Source organism: Pyxicephalus adspersus, chromosome 5 (assembly GCF_032062135.1).
Source record: "Pyxicephalus adspersus chromosome 5, UCB_Pads_2.0, whole genome shotgun sequence".
In the NCBI taxonomy this organism is placed as follows: Eukaryota; Metazoa; Chordata; class Amphibia; order Anura; family Pyxicephalidae; genus Pyxicephalus; species Pyxicephalus adspersus.
This window is the reverse complement of record NC_092862.1, coordinates 60201573-60224000: the sequence shown is the minus strand read 5'-3', so window position 1 is coordinate 60224000 and position 22428 is coordinate 60201573. Positions and strand designations below refer to the sequence as shown.

General features: G+C 36.4%; 1 protein-coding gene across 9 annotated transcripts in view; it reads right to left on the bottom strand.

Moving 5' to 3' along the window:
- Window positions 1-3526: 3526 nt before the first annotated feature.
- ATXN1 (ataxin 1) overlaps window positions 3527-22428 on the bottom strand; it is a 171813-nt gene continuing 152911 nt past the window's right edge. For all 9 annotated transcript variants that reach the window (XM_072411651.1, XM_072411654.1, XM_072411658.1 and 6 more), the window contains 2 exons: window positions 20239-22281; window positions 3527-15902 (listed from right to left, as the gene is read on the bottom strand). In XM_072411651.1, coding sequence (XP_072267752.1) covers window positions 15378-15902; window positions 20239-22113 — 2400 coding nt within the window. In that variant the 5' untranslated portion in view covers window positions 22114-22281 and the 3' untranslated portion in view covers window positions 3527-15377. The remainder of the gene's footprint in view (window positions 15903-20238; window positions 22282-22428) is intronic.

The window sequence follows — 22428 nt, the reverse complement described above, 5'->3', positions numbered from 1 at the left end:
CCGACTGTACAACTTGAAAAAGTACTCTATTACATTTTGGTGATTATGCACCATGTCTGTTAAATGTAGGTCTCTATATTTTGATTCAATCCTGAAGAAGCGACTTTACAGTCGTGAAACGTGTCAATGTAGAATAGTACTACTAAGAGACCACATGTTAGAAAGAGATCCATGTCCAGCATGTTGAAAAAGAACTTGTGATGAAATTGTGTGACATTGCTTATGATGTATAGGCAATTGTACAAATTTATATTGTGGTTTTAAAATGATTTACTATTAAAGTATTTATTGTTTAATTTTACTTTATGCCTAAAAAGTCCTATTTTCCTGCACAAATATGAATACTAGTTTGGTAAAGACTGATGTTCCTTGGAGTCGATCAGATCAGAGGCAAAGGATACTTGTTTTAATGATGATTTTGTTTAGGCCTCATAATCAACAATTAGCAAATGTAGGTCATAAAACTGAATTGGGATCCCTTGACAGTTCTCTCTGCTCTGCCTAAAGCTTTCATTCACACTCACATAAGCAGTTTGTGCTTATGTGCATTATAACCATTACCTCTAACAATCTTCCAGTGTTTTTAGGTGTTTTATAACATACCTTAAATGGTTAAAAACACAATTCAGCCCTACACTCCAAGTTGAGGCAGGTGATAGTGGGAGTTAGGGTTCAGGAGCCTTAGGGAGTGGCTTATTTATTTTTCCCGTCTATTTCTTTGGGTCATGTGATCCATTGTCAATTGGCACCATCTACCTTTCCACAGAGAGAGGCTGTGGAGAAGGTAGCATCTCAGGAGACAGCAATCTTCTTCAGAGTCAGCTGCAGCGGAAGAGCCTGTATTTTTACACACATTCACAGCTTTGTCTTCCTAGTCATCAAAGCTTTGACAATATTTCTGTCCAATCACAAGAGGTAAAGTACTGGCTTCTTCTGGCATCTAAACCACCGGTGACTCATTTCTCACATCTTGTGGATTTGCATTCTCCTAATGTATGATGGACAATCCTGTTTCAAGAGATTATTGTTTCCCCCTAGTTGTTATGGTTTTCCCCTTTTTTTCTTTCCGTGCTCCCCTGGGTGGACTGATTATTTCTAAGTTATTGACCCTGTGTTTACCTGTATGATAAAATCTTAACAAATATATATTTCAAAATATTGGCTTAAGTGGGCGCATGTATTGGGAGAATATCAAAGTAAAAGTAAATTGGCTTAGATACCTGGCCGCCATGATTTCATTATTTCTGGAGACACCCATCTGAACCAACTTTGCAGATGAGGAGTTTTAACTTTTCCTCACATTTCGAATTTTCACGTTTGTTCCACGTCAGTAAATAGGAAACCATTAAAAGCCAGGGATAGCCGGTGAACTAATAATTTGGAACACAGCCAGTAATGGCTTGGCCCTACATTTTCCACACTTGCGTGGGAGAATTATAGGTAGGTAATATGATAGATTTAAGTACTTTTACTTTCTGTATTAAACAGTTTTTTTTAAATGCATAAATAGGTGAAATGCTGTTTTTCATTTCTGCCTGGAATTAAGCTTTAATCCATCAAACAAACGTTACATTATTTGCAGATGAAGCGTACAGTAACTATATTATAGCTGATCTTATGAATATGCATTCTTTGAAGAAGTGCTTTAGCAGCTCATATTTCAGATAATCCGGTCAGACCTTTGCTGCCTGAGTAGCTTCTTACTCCTAGCTAATTAGTACAGTATTTCACAAGCAGTTTAACAGATGGAGGGTTAGAGAATTTACCACTTGTTTTGAGTCTATTACAACCTTAAAATGACTTTATCTTCGCTGTACAATTTTAATTACAATGTGGCTGTACTGCCTCTTTTTTTAGAACACCAAATAATCTAGCTTGATGAATATTTAATTAAATGTTCAGCGGCGTTTCTCTTGACTGTCTGTAGCTGCTTTTGCTGGAGAGGGATGAAGCCTGACTGCATGTGTGGGAGTGCTGTAGGCATGCAGGATAGAGTACTCCAGAAATAGCATAGCTGAATCAGACGCCATTCACTTTCACATTCTAGTATACCAGTCTTCAGGTCTGAGCACTACATTTGTAATATAATTTTGTGCCGTAATATGTTATATTTTGACCTTTGTGCCTTAATTAATCTAACCATTTTGATGTATACTATCTCAGTAAAAAGAAGTCTGAGGGGTGTTTTTTTCACTTCAGTACTATATTCCCAAATACTTCTGGCAGGATAATGGATTTGGTAATGCATGAGATCAAGCTAAGCACTACAGTATCACAAGAAAAATGTGTGGGCTTCAGTAAATGCATTCTGTGCATTTAGAGACATTAAGTTATACTAGCTGTGATTAGGATTATTGGAAACCTCCTCATGTAAAGGACCACTCCGTGATAGGTTTGATGTCATTAAATATGACTGAGCTCATATAAGGGCTGACATTCCTACCACCTGTACGAAGGAGTGAACAGCTTTCCTATATGCAAACTGTTGATATGTTTCTCCAAATCTAATTGTACAACATTATGGGTCCAATCATGAACTCTTTCCTGCAGGGATTTCTCAAATGGGGTCACTGACTATCCCCTGACTATCCGCTCAGAAGAGACTTCTCTCAAATTGGAAAGATATCACTTTCTCGCTTTCTGTGGAGTCTAAAGGACAGGAAGTGAAAGAAAATGTACTCAATGAGACACAGATAGTAAATGGAGTACTTAACTTTTTAAAAAATTTTGAATTTAGATATATTTTACTGAGTGAGGAAACTTGCAAAAACACTTTTTGCACCCCTGACCTCACCTAACCCATCCTCCCCCTCCTCAGATGCATATTTAGGGCTCTTTCATACCTGTAATGTGAAATGTTTGGCTGGCATTAGTTTGTTGTGTGATCAGATTTGCATGTGCTCATTGTGCAGATCCTAAAACAACCGCAAAGTGGTTGCTTTTGGGAAGTGAGCCAGGACCTACAAAAATGGCTTCCAACCTCTCCTATTCACTTAAATGGGGAAGATTGGGTCTGAAATGGCCCAATTCTGCCAGCAGAAGTTGCACATGTCAGCAGAATGCACCTAGGCTCCCTGCCAGTACTAGGTATTAATGCAGCTGAGGAATCTGAAGGAGAGTTAGATGAGCTCAAAGGTAAAAGGCTTAGACAAAAAGTTATTGATAATTTCTGAAAAATGTGTTCAGCACCCTATTTACACTATAGCTGAAGCTAAAACTTTTTAAAGTTTAAACCCCAGTTTTTTGTCATCTGTTTTCTACTCCAAAGTGCAACAAATTCCCCTTTGTCACTATATATATAATATTAAATGATATGTCACTTAAAATAAACCCATGGGTGGTTATTGTTTTTTGTTTCATTCGGCCTGAAGTTTAAAAATCAACAATATGTCTCAAAATAAACATCATTTCTGTCTTTGTTATTAAAACACCTGTTGTCCTGTACTTACCTGACATGTGTACATATCATCATGGGTGCTTCATGAAACCAAAAAAATAAATAATAATAATAAAACAAATTAATGTGTGCAAGAATAATATTTGTGTTTTTATTTCTATGAAGACAAATGGCAAGACACAAGATTGCAATTGGCACTGTTATTTTATTAGTACGAGTATACTGAAACAATAAACTTGTACTGGTATACAGACAATTTCTTTAAAACAATTTTGTTCAAATTTTGAATCAAATATTGTTTTATTATAATGAAATAATTTCTACCTAGAAAACCTGCAAGCACCATCAAAGAAAGGGACCATAAAATTCAATAAACAGACTTGAGTGTATCCTACAAATAGACACACCACAATTAGAAAATAGAATATGAATTTTCTTCCATTTTTTTTTTAATATTTGTTTTTATAAAAGCTAGTGCAAGTACAATATTTTACACTGGAATTACAGAGAGTATGCACGCATATGGAAAAAAAAATCTGTCACAATTAAAGTTCTGAACTATGTCTGTATGCACTGAAACATTTTCCTCTGCTCAATAAGGTGCTAAACATTATTTCATCCATCTTCCCTCTTCATTTTGGCCGTATCAGCCCAGTTGCATCCCATCACAAAGCTGCAAGTGACTTTTCATTTGGCATTTCATGGAAGTGTGCATTACAGCAAACATGAGGACACATCATTATCCTGGAAACTCAGGATTGTATTTTTTTAATAACACTAGAAGGTTGGGTATATGTTCCAATTACTTGATTAATGTCTTATAAAAATCAAGGAGACGTTCACATATACGTGTAATACAAATTACCTTCTAATGCAGAATATTTAAGAAGCATAGGGACAGTGATTTGGTTTATTATAATTATTGTTAATGTAAGGGAAAATTTGGTTAGACAAAAAAGGGTTCAGATTCATGGGCAGGTGACATGAGAAGGTGTCGTGAGTTCCAAATAAGCTAAAGCACCGTGGCATTGCCTAAGATGTAACTGGGTAGTGTAGTAGTATTTGCTACTAGTAATAAACCATTGGTTTTGTAGGCTGTATAGTTCACGTTGTGGTCTTGCACCAACACTGGAAACACTTCCCAGTGATAGCTAATATAGCAAGAGTTACATGGAGGAACCTTTACTTATCTTCTCAGGATAGTTAAGAGAAACACTCTTGTTATTTCTCATCATGGCAAGTGCCGGTAATGGTATAAACCAATGTCTGATTTAATGTACTACCTACATTGGAAAATATCTTCGGGCATGTAAATATCCACTATGAGCTAAAATTGCAACTTAAGGTTTTTTTAAATCCCTCTTTCTGCTAATATTTACTTGAATATGTCTTTGGTGCATTTTTCCTTTTTCAAAAGTAGTGCTAAATTCCCAAAATATGGCAAAAGTAAATTATGGACCACAAACTGTACTGACATAAATGACAGTTTTTTTAAGTGATATCACTTACTGATTTCTACAAGGAGTTCTTACATGTGTTACATTTTTTGGTGGGTAGATGTTGGTGAGAAGATATCATAAAGTTGGTCAGGAATTAAAAGTCTTTTTAGTTTCTTAAATAATTTACCTTATGTCCCATCAGAGAGAACATACAATATTTGCTCCAACAAAGCCACTTGTGGTTTGTAGACATGGAGTAACACATACTGTATTTATGTATAATTTGTGTCATTTGCTATACACTCTGTATTCTCTGTATAGGCTTACATTGACCAACCAAAAAATCTACTTTTGCAACAGAGCTGTGCAAATAATAGAACATTTTATTTTTCACTAAATATTCTGCATGTGGTTTATTGGACTATTATGATAGAGGTAACTGATTAATGTCTTCAATGTTTATTATATCAGCAATTCAGTGCCTCAGCATCCTGTAAGACACCATTAACAGGTTTGTATAATTGTAAAACACTTCCATATAATGAAAGAAGCACAAGCAAGAGAAGGGAATTGCAGCTTTGGCCAGCCATAATAGAAATGGACAAAGAAATAACATGGGTGAAGTCTCCAATTAAAATAAATGGAAGACTCTAGTCTTTTCACATAATGACAAGAAAACAATAGAAATAAGAGATTATATCACAATAACTACTTCAGGTGGCTACATCACAAACAAATATACTTAATTTTATTACCATCACCACTCAGGAAATAACAGATACATGAAATGGTGTTACATTACAAAGTTCTAGTTTCAAATATTATAATGTAACTATATCATTTTTTCCTAGTTACATTTGTGACAAAGTAATTTGGATAAGTACCGACAATTCTAGAGCTAGTTTATAATTTTTTTTTTATTTTTATTTTTTTATTTTTGCATGTTAATTTTGACACAGATGTTAAACTAAAAAGCCAATGACTTGGGACATCAGTAAGAACTGATAACAGAATACCGTATATCTACTGTAATACACAAGAGAGGATGAAAAAAGTCATTGAGGAGTCATGTGACTGAATAAAACAACAATGGATTTTGTGCAGGTTGGAACTCTGGGACAATCACCACTTTTACCTAGGGGAGTATATTATTTTTTTTATGCACAAATGTTAATTTGAAAGAAAAGATAGGATCTTTATGTTCATATTAGTTGCTAGAACTGGAATTTTTTTACCTGCACTTTCCACATTTTCACCATAAAATTATCTCTGAATAAGTAATTTAAAATAATTTACATATGCAGGATGTAACAATGGCATCACTGCTCACTACGGACAGAGACATACAGGATATCAGACTTATATTCATGGCGCTTGTGTATTATATTTCAATATACTAATTTTTCTCAGTTTTCAAACAATGACTATATGTAATAAACGGCAGAAATATATTCAAATGAGGCATAAATGTTAAAAAAAAGTGTCATTTTGTGTGAAACACAATAACATGGTGAGACAGAGGACTCTTAACTCCAAAAATGAAAAGGGTCATCGAAAAAAAGAAAAAAAAAATATTAAAGCATGGGGCATGGGCTGTCATGTTTATCAAATGATAAACGTATAGTGCAACTAACAAACAAATAGTAGTTAAAACTGTGTGCAAATTACCCGCTTTTTCCTTTTTAAGAAACCCAAATATATCAATTTACCCTGAATGTACATTTTCGCTATGAGGACAGATATTCCAGACATACTGAAATGCTAAAGCATTTGCGAGATGTGAGAAAAGAAGCTGGAATAGTTTTTAGAGAATCTGCTGCTTGCCTTTAGAAGTTTCAGGTTTGTAATAAGAAATTATGGAGCTGTAATAATATCTACAACCTGAAGAATGGTAGACTTCCAACAGCAATCAGATAATAGCATTAGCTTTATCACCAATTGGTAAGCACCCCCTGCGATGTGATGCCCATGGGCAACCCTTCTTACTTTCCAGCCTTTTCCCCTTAGCCTTAAAGGGAGCTAACACGTATTTATATCAGCAGGGCACACATCAGACATTAAAACCTAATACCACTGTTCATAATTCATGACTGTAGGATAATTGATACGATAAAATCAGAACCTTTTCATTTGTTGAGTTTATAGCCCATCAACAATCTACTAGAATAATAATACAATATATCACATTATAATGACCACACCGTCATTACACTGAAAACGGACAAAATAAGTGAAGTGAAACTGTGTTGACTTCAAATCTCCGATCATGTGCAAAGCAATATAAAAACATTGTCACCTCACCGGACCACAACAGGATGTGTGAAGCAAACACAAATTCAATTTTCTTCACTTTAGTAATTTACCCCATAGACTGAAACTTTTATTCCATGGCCCCCTCCCAATACCATCTCTTTCTGCGGTTCATTCCTCACAAAAGATCTATCTTACATATATACTTTGATAATTAAAATTAAGTATACTTGCCCACCCCCAGCCACTAATAAAGTAGAAATTGTCTCTGGCTGATGCTGTATACTACCTGATCATCTAAACTTGATATACACCTGATCATCTAAACTTGACTGGTTTCTATTTACAATAAGAAAAAATAGCAATGTTTTTACCTTTCTACTTTTAGTTGTATACAAACGTGAATATTTGTGTGTGCGCGCACATATATAAACACACATGTGTTTACACACAGACGGACACACACAAGCACACCCTCACACGCATACACACACATATATATATTTATTTACTTTACAAAGTATGAAACCCACCATTGTTTCAACAGAACCCATATCTTTTCAAACACTGAATAATTCATTCCAACATTCATTTTGTTTGTGCAATTTCTTTTAAGCTTGTCATGTACTCCTAAATGTGAGTGCTTCAGAAAAAAAAATAAGCTTCTCAGATTAGGTATACATTAAAAAAAATATATTCCCACAACATACAGTATAGTGCTACAAGAAAAGGTTCTATCAGTAAGGTAACACATCTGAAGCGAGGTCATTTGCGTAAAAATTAAAAAGAAAACAAAAGTTCACTCCGGAGTCATACTGTACAAATGGTTTGGATTTTTTTTCCTGTATTTTGTTAAATGCATCTCCAGGTAATTCAGTCACTGAACTGTTTTGTGCTCTTTGCTATTTTCTAATTATAAAAAGAAGGCCAAATGTAAATTAAGCAAAAATTCAGATATTTGTTTGCAATTTTTTTTACATACCACAGATAAAATTCTAAGTGGATTAAAATGGAGTGTCAGAAATGTTAGGCATAATATTAAAGATGTGCAATGTTCAAAGGTTGGTACATTGTAATTCTTCCTAAAGATGTAAAATCTATTATTTTAGTGATTACAATAATCTATCAAAATATTTATTCTGAATAAGGAGGATGCAGTTCATTTTAGCATTGAATATTATGTACCATGGTGATGTGGTAAAGTTCCATTTCAAAAGACAAAAAAAAAAAACAAAACAAACCTTTAAGTGTACAACAGCAGTGCTCCGGAGTGGTGAAAGTGCTGCTTCTGGTCACATCAGTGTACCAAACATACACCAGCCCCATCCCTGAGTAAGAGGTGTGAAAATTTTCTAAAAGGTATTTCATAGGAAACAGTAATTAAGTCACTACATGTGAAATGGTGACCTTATAGACGGACATGATAAAATTAAATGTCTCCAGGTTGGTGTGAATGGTAAATATACATAATTACTAAAAGATGTTAAAAGATACATACACAACTGGACAAGTATTTCATACTGAATTTAAAAGACATAAGGCAAAAACATTTTCAAATAAAACTCCTTACCCTAGTGTAACCCACGCATAAGGATACAATTACCCCTTGAAAATCTATAAGCAACAGTCATAGTGTGTATTTAAATCCCAAGTAAGAAAGAGGTTCTTAATTGCCTCCCTGACTAATTTATTAATGATTGTTTTCCATTGTAAACTCAATGTCTGGCACTAAAATGATAACAAACTAAAATAAAAAAAAAAAATGACTGTTGTCAGAGACTATAGTTTAGAGGACAATGGGGAACAGCAAAAGCCTGGTCTTTAAGCTAAATGTCATTTATATAGATCTATACCTATAATTAATACACCTCTTAATCCACCCAGCTCAAGAGAAAAAGACAAGAATATGAGTACCATAAAGACCTATGCAAGAATCCAGACTATGCCATAGCAAAATAAAGACAAACAGAAAAGCAGCGCCTATGGGTTCACAATCACGAGTTGCTTCAGACATATCAAGCAAGTGCGCCAGTTATGAATATAATACGTTAAGATATAGGGAGATATATATATATATGTTTATATTGAAAGGATTGCTCATCCCACAGTTTTGTTAAATTTCACAACGGAACATTAACAGAGAAACACCTTAACAACCAACACAGTCAAAGGCTGTAAAAGCAGCAGTCCATTTGCCCCCTTTCTCATCAATCTTCCCCCAGTTAGTGGCCAGCACATAAAATATTTGGTTGCAAAACTTTAAAAAACACTACTCAGCAGTGAAAACCCCCAGTAGGCGAAAAGTTGAGATTCATTTAAAAGTCTTAATGAACATAAAGTGTGCTCAACGCCTATTTCAGTTTTCTTAAAAGACCCTTCAAATAACCCAAGCATACATTAAAATATGAATTTCTTTCTTTGTAACAAACAAGTGAATGGACTGCTCCTTTTTACATTGCTTGTATAGTTTATAGCATCTTAAAAAAATATCTATTACTAATCCACGTTGCACCGTATTGAAGGGTGCCAATATTTCTTTTGTGTTTACTGAGAGTGAGGGGTAGAAAAATAACACTTCACCTGTATGTATACTTTGAAATGTAAAAAATATATATGATGTCTATATACACATAGATCTCTCTGTTTTTTTCTCTATTTTGTCTCACTATACATACTACTATGTATACCTGACCCTGGAATTACATATAGTAACGAATGGCAGAGCCATGAGTTAGCGATATTAAAAATCTGTAACAAGTATAATAAATTGCTCATATTACATTCATTTGTATTTTTCACGTGGCCATGTAAGTGAATAAGCGTTCTCTGACATGATGATGATGACATGAAGCTTCCTGGACATTTGCTAGACATAACAGGTTCCCTTGAAAATACTGGGGACTCTCAACAAGCGTTCCTATGTCACAAACATGGAACCTAAAACTAGGATATTTCTAAACCTTGATCATATAAATTCCTAAACCAGGATACAAAGTTCTCATTCATAATAGAAATGTGATGCCATTATGTATAGAGAGTATATTGCATCTGAGGATGAGATAATAGAGATGTTGCATAGCAACCAAGTTATTTTTGCCTTGTCTCCATGCAGCTGCTATATTTTCTTCTCTTTACTGCTGCTGTCAACTGTGCACACAGAGGTAAGACACTCTAATGTGTGTGTTTGTGTGCATATTGTATACAGACATTTTGGCATGTACATGTATGCATGTACATGAAACAGCTGAATGCCACAATGGGACATGGATAATGAGATACCTGTTTTATACGGTGCATCTGGTATGGCCCTGAATAACTCATTCAACATTAATTGATTTATTCTACTAATATTTACAAAAATAAGTCATTCCTCTCTTTCTATTCCCCTGTATATTTAGTGAAAATTAAATAACAGTCACAGAAGATGAAATAAGAAGGTCCTGACAGATCTCATTTACCTGCTCTGGCTTTTTTTTTTTAAAGAAAAGTGACTTTATGATGTTCTTTTTGCTCCTTTGATTTTTTTCTCTCTGGTTCTGTGAAATATATGGCCTTGCAAGTTATGATTAATGATATATAATTACCCCCAAAGGGATCTGAGGGTATCTGCAATCATCTCAGGCAAAGTTTCATAGGCTAAGCAGGATTTCTCTGTCATAGTGCTGAAGAGTTCTACTTGTTCTGCTACAATAGACGTTTTCCCTCTTCTCCTGCTGCATTCTTCAAATTAGAAACCAAATGATAAGTACAAAAGTTGGAACTCCATAATTGCTGCTAAAGGTGCATATCAGGAAACTAACTTAGAACTGCTAGCCTTGCTTCTTAATACCATAAATATTTCATGAATAATTGAAAGCTTTGTGTCTTTGATTAAATTTAAAGTGACACTTTCCCCAACTTTACTAAATACGAATTTGAAATGATAAGCACAGAGAATTGGAATTTTTGTTGGCTGAAAAGACACTACACACGGGACAGAAATTCATCTAGGGAGACATTTTCAGCCGATTAAATTTCATAGTATACAAATTGTGCAAGTCAAGTGTATTTCTATGAACTATCTTTTGCACTAGCATTACAAGACCTCTGCTGTTTAATATACCAAAAAGGCAAAAAAATATATATTTTTTTTTATTAAAGGGGGGAACACTCCAGACTGACAGTCTTGTATATTTCATATTGTACAAAAAGCCATACTAGCCTAACCTAGTCTGATATTCAAGTGAGTTTTAGGAATATTTCTGTTTCCTCTGTAGGCAGAATAGTGGTATGCGTATGAGCTAGTTCAGAATTATTTAGAATGATTTCTTTGCACACTCACTTCCCTCTTCCCATACCAAATTTAACAGAAAAAAGCACCCTGAGGAAAACAAGTACAACAATAATACCTCCACAACCAAAAGGAACAGTAATGTGCTGCAATACATGGCTGGCCCAATGGGTGTGGGGAAATTAAGGTAAAACAGGGTTCAGATGGATGAAGCAGTGCTTATATAGTTTAAGATCTGCTTCTTCTAAATAAACGTGGGGATTTGATCTGCATACTCACTGGAGCAGTACACGAATTTATGAAATAATAATAAAAAGATACAGATTGAAAAAGTTAGACTATGTTACAGGTTGAGAGCTACCGGATGTGCTTGTCTTTCTTTTCAATGACTATGATTTCTTATTGCTTCCTAGCTAAACTGAGTTATTTTATTGATGATTGGTAATGGTATTTTGAACATTATTGCACAAACTATTGGTCTTTTTCTAATTTAAATAAAAATCTGAAATGCCTGAGATTAGGATTTTTCCAGATAAGGGGTCATTAAGAGCAGAATGCTTAAATATTTAAATATATATGTGTCATTGAATTTGAATTCCTTATGTTCTTCCATACATTTTTAGCCTTATTTCTGTGTTGCACCACAAAAGGATGTTATTGGCAGAGTGGCTGTATCTGGTCTTAATGCCTCTTCCATGCACCCATGTGGAGGGATCAGAGGCCTCCCCTCAAATCCCTGTGTATGTGAAGGCAGTGGCTAGGGGGATATGGGATGCCACCATGTACAGAGGAACATGTGTGGAAACTCTCAGTGTACATAACACATGGGTAAAAGTTTGAACTAGAGCAATCATGAAGTTAATCCACCCAGTAGTTCACCATCATTTGAAATGAAACTAGTTTCCCTCTTTTTAACTATGAAGAAACATCCCAATTGTGCTCTATTTATTTCCCTCTGCTTTGGCACATGATGTCATCAGTCTAGACACACAATGACATCACACCCTTCCATTACAGGCCAAACCTATCCATGCTCTTGTAGGGGAAAAGGCAAATTATATGTTGATGTAGTTACAGGAAAAAAAAACTAATAAATTGTGTATAATTTGTAATTTTTGCATATAGGACACACACATTTGTAAACATTTAATGTATACATATGTGTAAATTTTCAATATACCTCAATGAGTGGATTTGTTATCTAAATGTATACAGAAATGTGTTGACACTCCTAACTTTCACTGAAGAGCATTTCAGCTATTCTCTTTCCTCTATTGCCTATCCATGTCGCACCAGTATACATTAATAGATCTGTACCTGAGAATTTGCTGATTACTAGATTTGGTGCTATGACATTAGGGTCAAGCAGAGCATTGCAGATCATCAAAAATGGAGGCACTACAAACAGCTTGTGATTTTGCAACGTTAAAAAAAAAAGAAGTAAACAAATTTCTTGCACAAAACCACTGGAAAATTATAAACCGAACTAAAATGCTACAGAATTTAAAAGCCCCTAAATAACTGTAAATATTTCTGTCTTTTGTTATTAGTATGATGAACCTATATAAATGGTCTCAAAGCTACAAAGAAATTAGGAGCTGGATAATGGAGTTGTGTTAGAACAAAAAAACTAAAGTGAGTTATGTGGTACTAGCTTTGGAATTTGGGGCTATGAAAGCCAGTATGTGCAATGCTCAAGTAACAAATTTCACAAAAATACACAATACCTATTCTCAAAGGATAAATATGTTACTAGGAAAACAACAGTGATGACATTATCAGGAAAGATGTCAAAATCGCAACCGAAATAAGGACAAAAAAAACAGACAAGACCAATATTCCTTAACTAGAGCAAGCTACCATACACAGTCTGAGTAGACTGATTGGACAAGAGAAAATAAAAGGCAATACATTTTCTTTTTTAAGTTATGTGGTACATGTCATATGCAATACTTTTTGTACTTGCCAAATGTGACAGCACATATTTTTTACACTTTCAAGCTTGCTCTGCCTATTCTTTGTTTATGAATTCCGTTTTTAAATTTACATTAACATAAAAATGGAAAAATATGCATATCTACATACCATTTCTTGTACTCATAACTATAGGTGCTTGTTTAAGATTAATAAAAACATAAAAACACAAACATACAGACACAATGCTCTACTACACTCTTATCTCTCAAAATTTTACTTCTCAGACTTGGTTCAGTGTGACAGAAAGTTTGAAACTGTGAAAGAAACACTACCCTAACAGATTAGGCAAGTTAATAGTAAGTAATTGCTACATGTATCCATGTTCTTTCAGCTGTTCATTCCTCTCTCTTCAACATTATTACATTACATTTGCAGGAATATCATTCAGATGCAAAACTCAGTATGTGCAAACTGCAAGAATTTTTTTTATGGTTTTCTTTTTTTTTTCTTTTTTTTGTTTGAAGTCCACTTTGTACAAACACTGGACAAAAACAATTTTGTATAATTTTTCTTTTTAGCTTAATATTTCCCTATTAATTTTCTGTAATCATGTCAGCTAACATATGACTTAAAAAGTTTTCTTTTCTCAAAGTGCCTTCTGTAAAGTAGTCCTTTTGGGACAATAATCGGTCACATCCTAGGTCAAGTTTTACATTCATCCCTTTGAAACCACATTAAAACTTTCAACATCTTGCTCTAACAAGGTCTGCATGGTTTCAGTGTTGAAAAAAAAGTAAAAGAAAAAAAAAAAATATATATTGAAATACACAGATTAAAAGTGAAATACAGTACTTAGCAAACATTAGACCAAGATGCTTGCCAATAAAGTGTGAACAGCGTTTTAAGTGCTAAAAGAAAAACTCATTACTCCTCCAGTTCTTGTTCCTTTATATGTCACACTATACTCAAAAATTAAAAAAGTGGCACCAACTGATAGCAAAGAACATAAATTGAGCAAAAAAAAGGCTGTGCCCCGGATGTCAGCGAATGATGTTAGTGCTTGTAATCGGCAGTGTGTTTTGACCCTGTGAGGCACATGCCATGTTTCCAAAATATTTGCAAGTTTTACTACTATGAAATTTGTCCAAGCAGGAATCCGCTAGAGAGTTTTTCATCTTAGTTTTTGCCTCTGGGTCCTGTCAAACTCTGCTTGCCTTGAAAGCCAAGGAGATGCCTGGAGATGTCATTTCAACAGTTACACAAGTATGGGTTAAAAATATTAATAAAAATAATTAAAAGGAAATACAAGATAATTTTTCTTCACAGCACATAAAAGATACAATTTTAGAGCACAGAGGGATGTATAGGCTTTTAAACTTGACTTGTGCAGCTAGGCATTTATAGGATGAACTTAAGGTACTATTGAATTAGTGCTATTGGCAACAGTAGTGTGGAATTATATGCCTACTCAAAAGGAAAAGTCACCATTGAAAATTTATGCCACACCAGTTTGTCACATGGCACACATCTCTAACCTGTAATGAGGCAAGTTAAGGAAATGGTGAACACTGGACACCAAACTAGGAAAATTGATATTTTAGCATTGTCAACATGAAAATGACCCTTAACTTTTTCTTTTTGTGGCAGTGACCCACAACATGAACATAGTCATAAGACTAAAGCCTCTATGGGAAAGCTCAACTATCAGTATACAAGCAAGCACAGGTGCCACATATGCACTTATTTCTTTCTTCATTTCCCTTGTAATCCTCTCTGAAAGATTTTAACTCTGTTAAAATTTGTAATTGGCACCCTGCAATTAAATCACAGAAGCTGCACTTATACAACCCTCTCAATCAAGACTGTGGAAAGATTTGACTTACTTTTAAGTAGCTCCCCCCACATCCTAGCTACCATACTAGTGAACACTTGTGAAAAGAACATATGCACCAACAGCCTCCTGAAGGATACCAGCCGCAACTATAACAATGTTATAAACCTAAAATAAGATGATAACATGTAAATACTGGGTTATTTATTCTACAGTACAGTAATCTGAATAAAATAACAAGGATAAGCCTAATTTCTTCTTTCTGACCAGGTTTCAATTCCCTACATTAGATCGACCCTCAATGGAAATTTTAACCTCCTGAGGAATAAAAGAGGGCTTGGGAAGAGTCAATGGTGGTTCGTCTTCAGATTTCTCTAATTTTCGGGATTCTGGGGCAGACCACCTCCTCTTCCTTGTTGTCGTGGGCTTACCAGGTTCTGTTTTGGCTTCAAAGGACACGGCATTCAATCCAGCAGGACACCTTAGTTCTCCGTTCTCAGATGAAACCTGTACGCTTCCCTGATTAATCCCATTCTCTTGTTCTGCATATCTATATCTATTTCCAGAGAGACTGTCATTCTTTGGGTGCTTCAGCAAAATGCTAGCTGGATCCATGGGCTGCCCCTTCTTTATAGAGCCATTTTTTAAATTCTTGAGTGTAAGCGATATGCAGACATCACCTACCGATAACTTGGAACATGGCAAATCAAAGAGCTGGCTTGTTCTCTCGGGACTACATGATGACCAGCCTTGACCAAACACAAAGAATGGATATTCTATCAGGACTTCCACACTGACCTAAAGAAACACAAGAAGATATTAAAAAGTATATAAAGATAAATACCATAATTATTTTTTTGGGGAGCAATTTGAACAAAATTTGAGAACTTTTAATTATTATTGGTAATTTTTCTAGTATTGAAGGAAAGCGATGGGGTAATTGCTAATTCCTAAAAAGAAAAGATAATATTTTTAGTCAGTTTACATTATTTTAATAAACTGAACTTTTATAAATCTGTTCATATATTAGTTTTATAAAATAGAGCTCTTCCATAGTTTGATATAACCTAAAAAACATTAGGCAAGTGCAAGAGACCAAAGCAATAAAAACATGTTAATTAAACTTATCTCTCCTCGCTCCTTCTCCTCGGTCCTGGGATCAGGACCTTGGCCAGGCTTATTGGCAAGGCTGAAAAAATGTAACCCCCGTGTATGTGCACAAGAGTTCATACGTTCCTAGCAATCAGGTGTGCTGGGATTGTGTGTGCAGTTTAATGTGCAGTATAGAGAAGATTGTGACCGGGCAGGTACATTTTATTGAATAATAGAGAAATGAATTGAAAAAGAAAGAGAAATGCATGAAATTAAGACTTTGCCTGCTTGCAATATTTTGATTTTTAGGTTTAGTCCCACTGCATATCTGAAGTGTTTTTTTAACTGGAAAACTAAATGACTTAAGGTGTCAATAGACTTAATGGGTTACACATGCTGACATAACCTGATCACATTCAGACAATATACTTGATGTGGTTAGATTATGTAAACATTTGTGTAATCATATTTATTTTGAGAGGAAAAGGAAAATCTAGCCAGCTGAGACAATAGAGATCAGACAAGGCTTTTGACGAAGTATGAATGCTTTCTTCTAAGACCTGTTGATCTATGGGAAAAGGGGTGGTTTGATTATGCCATGGGTTTCAAGCAAACTATGTTGATCACTGTTTCTGTGAAATGTGGTTTTTCAAGAAGACAAACATTACCCATAACACCCTCCTTGACCTTTCAAATGTACTGTATTTTTTGCCGTAAAAGATGCACTTATACAACAAATGTGTTATAAAATAACTAAAAAAGGATACTCACCTGATACCCGATCCTGCGTGTGTCTCCTCTCCTCGCTGGCTGCAGCGTGTGTCTCCTCTCCTCGCTGGCTGCAGCGTGTGTCTCCTCCTGGCTGCAGTGCAGAGCAAAAGAAGCCGGCACAGCGCCCCCTGCTGATCCCTGCCCTAACTGCCGTACAGTGGAAAAAAGGTAAGAACGGCACAGAGTGATCAGAAGGGGAATTTGAATGGCAGAGTGATCAGAAGGGGAATTTGAATGGCACAGAGTGACCAGAAAGGGAATTTGAATGGCACATGAGTGATCAGAAAGGGAAATGGTGGTTAGGTCACAAAATTCAGAGGAGGCCGGTGTCTGTTTTTGTGCCATACAACTAGAACAAAGTAAGTGGTGGGTTGGCTGACACTTCCTCTTCTTCCTCCTCATATGGGAAAATCAGCTAGTTTGCACCTGCTGGTATTATGCCCTATGTATTTGGCTGGAGGCAGAAGCAAGGGATGGAAAGAGCAGTCATCTTTCTAATCCATCTGCCTCACAGTTCCAGGTCATGGTTTTCCTAGGCATGGTCAACCGTGTTGACTAAAATAATGGTAGATGCAATTTTTGATGTCACATGATGTTTGGACTACTCAAATCAAATTTTACAGTAAACTCAAATTTTAGTGCACAAAAACACAATAAAGTTGAGTGAATAAGTACAAAACATGTTAGGTTTTAACACTGTGTGTGTATCAGGCTGTCACTGCTAAACTTTTACATGCGTTTACAACTACAGTTTTTTTTTTTTTGCAAAAATTGCACTTTATTTTAAATTTGCACAGATGAACTTTAAATTTTACCCTATTCACCTACTTATATTTTAACATCAAAACTGCTCATTTGTAAGAACTGTGATCAAAACTTTCACAGAGCCAAGGACTTCTCCCTGTGCCAACATTGGTACCTGGCTTTAAACATATCCACCCTGAATAAAACCTATTATATTCTTTGTATACAAATAAAAGAAGTATATAAAACAAATAAAGCATGCATGAAGTTCAGAATTAAACATCACTTTATATCCCTTTATATCTGATGATATTTGATGTTAAAACACCTCTTAACAAGCTTAAGAAATAACCAAAATTACCAAGTTACTTTTGATATTAGTCATTCATAAACTGGGCTTATCCTTGAAGATCGTAGGTGGGGGAATTTATGTTTGCTATATGCACATGATTTTATCACACTTTTGATTTGTTCAATAATTAGACACTACACAAAACAGCTAACTTTTTTAACTTTAGAATTCAGATTTGTAATCTTTGAACAATGTGAGAGATGCGAAAGGCTTGATCTTAATAAACAATTGCAGTTATCAATAAAACTATTATAAATGTATGTTGTGATATCAGACTGTAAAAAAACAGCACCTTTTCCCTATGAGATAAATATACAGTAACTACCTGATATGATTTAGAAAAAATCATTAAGAATTAGAAGCTAAGTATGCAGACGTGTAATCATCATGTTTGTAAACTGGAACATTTTATATTAGCTTTAGATAAGATGTAGAAGTGTACTATTGTGTTATGTTGTACAGACACAGTCCCTTTCAAGATTCAATAAATCAGCTTCCCTAACCATGGATCTTAACCCTAAATTTAATCCTAACTGTTTAGTAGATTACAAACGTTTCCTACACTGAGATAAGATCCTAAAGCAGAACTATACCTAGTTGATAATCTGCTGTCCTTCTTTTGCAAGCACAGTTATCTTCTTCCTTCTTGTCTCCTTGAATACAATTTTTGGTAGTCTTGATTGGCCGGGGTGAGGGGGCGGAAGTTCATTCAGTCCCGGATACCTGCAAGGGGAGCCGGAATTGCCGGACATCCCTGAAATTTGACAGCTGGGCAGCAAACAGGCAGGTAAAAATAGGTATTGCAGAAAGGATATTGCCTGTCCCTTTTTGCAACATACACCTGCTTGATTGCCAATTTTCAAAGTGGGACTTTTGCATCTTGCAGCGACCCTATGACTAAACAGGCAAAAGAGCTTCACATTACCTTTTGACTTTTCATAAAAGATTTACTATTCTGGCTAAAAGCTGAGAAACATACAAATATGGAAATTTAATAATTCACTCCAGTCTGGATTTCATGCTGCTCATTCCACCAAAACAGCCCCTACAAAAGTGGCCAATGACCTTATGATCATATCCACCTTTGATTTACAGTATCATCTGTATGCTGATGACACTCAAACCTATCTGCCCACCCCTGACTTGTTTCCCTCAGTCCTGGATCAGGTTTCATGCTGCCAAGTTTCTAAAAAAACTCAACCTTAATAAAAATGCAACTTTTCACCCCCCCCACATACCAAATATTCCCGACATATTCCTGTTAATAACAATGATTTTCATCTCTCCCCTCAGGTACGTTGTCTTGGCATCACCTGCGACTCTGCCCTCTCCTTCACCTCCCACATTCAGAAAATTTCCAGGTCCTGGCACTTTCACCTGTGCAATATCTCCATAACCCGCCCCTACCTGTCCCCAGAGACCACTAAACTCCTTGTTCACATTCTTGTCTCTCTTCTGGACTACTGTAACATTCTTCTACTGGTATTCCAGTAACCCAAATAATCTCTCCTCCACAATTCATTATGAATGCTGCTGCCTCTCTTTGTAGCTCTCTTCAATAGCTTCCATTTCAAATTCAAACTCACATGTTTTGCTTTCAAATATCTCCACAGCTCCTGTCCCACCTACCTTTCTGACCTGATAGAAAAATACATCCCTAGCTGCTCTCTTTGCTCCTCCAATGACCTACTATCAACTTCCCCACCTATAACCTCAATGCACAGCTCCAAGACTTTCCTAGGGCTGCTCCGACTCTCTGGAATTGTTTTCCTTGTCCTATTCAGCTTCTGCTCATTTAAAAGTGCACATAAAACCCATCTTTTGATATTGGCCTATGCGTTATCTTCTGTCTCTTAAAACCCTCAACATCCCAAATTCCCCCTCCTATTGTGTGCCACTTCCCCCACCTCTTAACTTGTATGCTCTTCTGGGCAGGGTCCTCTTCTGTGTGACTGGTTGAATCTGTCTGTCATTTGCTACCGCTATTTAATGTACATGGCTACGTAATATGTTGTCGCGATATAGGTACTGTTTAATAATAATACAACTGTGTATGCATATATAAATTGTGAATAATGAATAATATTCGGTAAGGCATTGCCTTAAAACTGTTTGGTATTACTAAAAGGCAATAAAAAGACACAATATAGGCACAAAATACAACATTTAACTCACTTGTGCTCGATGTTCTCCGACAGCAAATTGAACCACAGCAATGCCTGGACTATGGCTGTTCTCAATTCTTTCGACTGTGCTGGAGTCTATTTTCAAGTCGTTGCTAATATCGGCACTCTGTATAAAGTCTTCAGTTTTCAAATCTTCTACCTTTTTTAGCTCACCATTGGCCAGCTGAATGATTGACCCTTTTGTGAAATAAGGGGGCAGTGTTGGAGCAGCTGCCATTGGAGAAGCAACAGACTGTACTAGTGGGAGGTGTATTTGAGCTGGAACCAATGTCGTCTGGTAGGCTGCTTGAGTTGCCAATGATTCAGCACTGTAGTTATCACTCTTAGGAATGGGCGTAGTGACAAATGTATGAGGCACTGCTGCAAATTGGGGAGATGAAGTTACAATAGCAGGAGCTACCCCTACACCGGATGGTTCAATGTCTGGATTGCCAACAGGTATGAGCAAGGGCTGTGTGCCTGGAATAACCAAGTGCTGTGGCAAATTTCCAGGGTAACCAATGGTTTGCTGCTGACTGCTGAGATAGCCAATAACTGGCTGTTGTGTACCCGCATAAAAGGCTGCAGCAGGCAGCCCAACAGAAAGTTGCTCTGCTGCACTATGAGTTGTCTGGATGACAGTGTGAGGAGATAAAGTGGCCACGGTTTTCACGCTTTCTGCGCATAAAGTCTGTTGTGGGGATAAAGCATAGGACCGGTGGGATGGTTTTCCTAAGTGTAAGCTTCCCTTGTTATGAGCAGTTGAGGGTGAGGTTTCTCTCTTAATGGTTTGTGGAACATCAATGTCTGTGGCAGCTGGGTTGCTGTTGGGCACCACCATGACAGAGGTCCGAACACCTGAGGGATCCCGAGCACTAAATTCAGTACTAGGGTGCATCACTACATGCCTTGTCTCATAATGTTGGGAAGCTGGTTTATTATTGCCTGCTTTCATTAGATGTGCATCTGTTGAGGAAGGGACTACAAATCTCCTAACTTTCTCAATCTCCCCATTTAATAACTCCTTGGCTTGTGACCTGAAACTGTCTTCTTTCTTTGTAGGATCCCTAGCAATAAAATGAGCTCCTGAATCTGAGTACTGAACAACCACCTGTGGGGAAGTACCCAGGGTAAGTGTATGTGGAATCACTGGGTGGGTATGTAAATGGACTGGGATAGATGGTGGTGACAGATTTCTGATTCCACTCTGTGATGAGCTTGAAATATGGACATATTGACTTGACTGTGTAGGTGGAGATCCTGCTGTAATCAATCCTGGAGTCCGATCTAGATGTGGTTCACCTTTATGCCCCTGCTGGCTTAAGCTGCTTACATTGGCCAACATAGTAGAATAAGCCTCCATCTGGGAACGTTGTGATGGAGTGGAGACTGCTGATGCTGTTGAGGACACAGCACTTGATGCAGAATTCGATGTGGGTGAAACTAGCTGCGAATTGATGAATCCTGCATAAGATGGTCCACTATACGGCGGCCCAATAAACTGGAACGTTTGGGGCACATTAGCATATTGCACAGGAGATACTGATGCCCCTGATTGAGACTGCACAGTTTGATAAATGGCAGGAACTGTTGTTGCTGCTGGTACCGACCTTGGAGCACTAGGGGGGGAATAGTCTATACTAGTTGAATGTGTTTTATGTAAACCTACCCCCTGTTGTAAACCAGCTTCTACTGAAGTTCCTACAGACCCATGATGACGTCCACCATGGCTGCTGCCTGTGGTGGGAAGCCATGACAAACTATCTGTACGGTGGTTTTCATTTGTCAGTCCGACAGTTTTTTCCTCAGAAGGTCGACTGGTGGCGGGAATTTCACGTTTCTTTGGTGGCAGGCTTTCATTGCTCCTTTCTTGATTAGATTTCATGTTTTGCTTTCTGCCACCCCCGCCAACCCCACTACTTGCTCACTGCCTGACTGATACTGATTTCAGTCTGGTGAATGGAAAATCACATTTAATTCCAAAAGGAACCCCAAGAACTTCATGAGGAATCATCTCCCTGGGAGCACAATCTTCTAACAGCTGATATGGAATCTAAACATGGAAACAAAAAAACATAACAAGACCTTTAATTAAAGTTACCATTGAAAATTAAGATTTAAAACACATATCAGACTTGACTTTGTGCCACTGATTATGAAAAAGTAAAGGAAAATTATATATTTCCAACAATTTCAAATA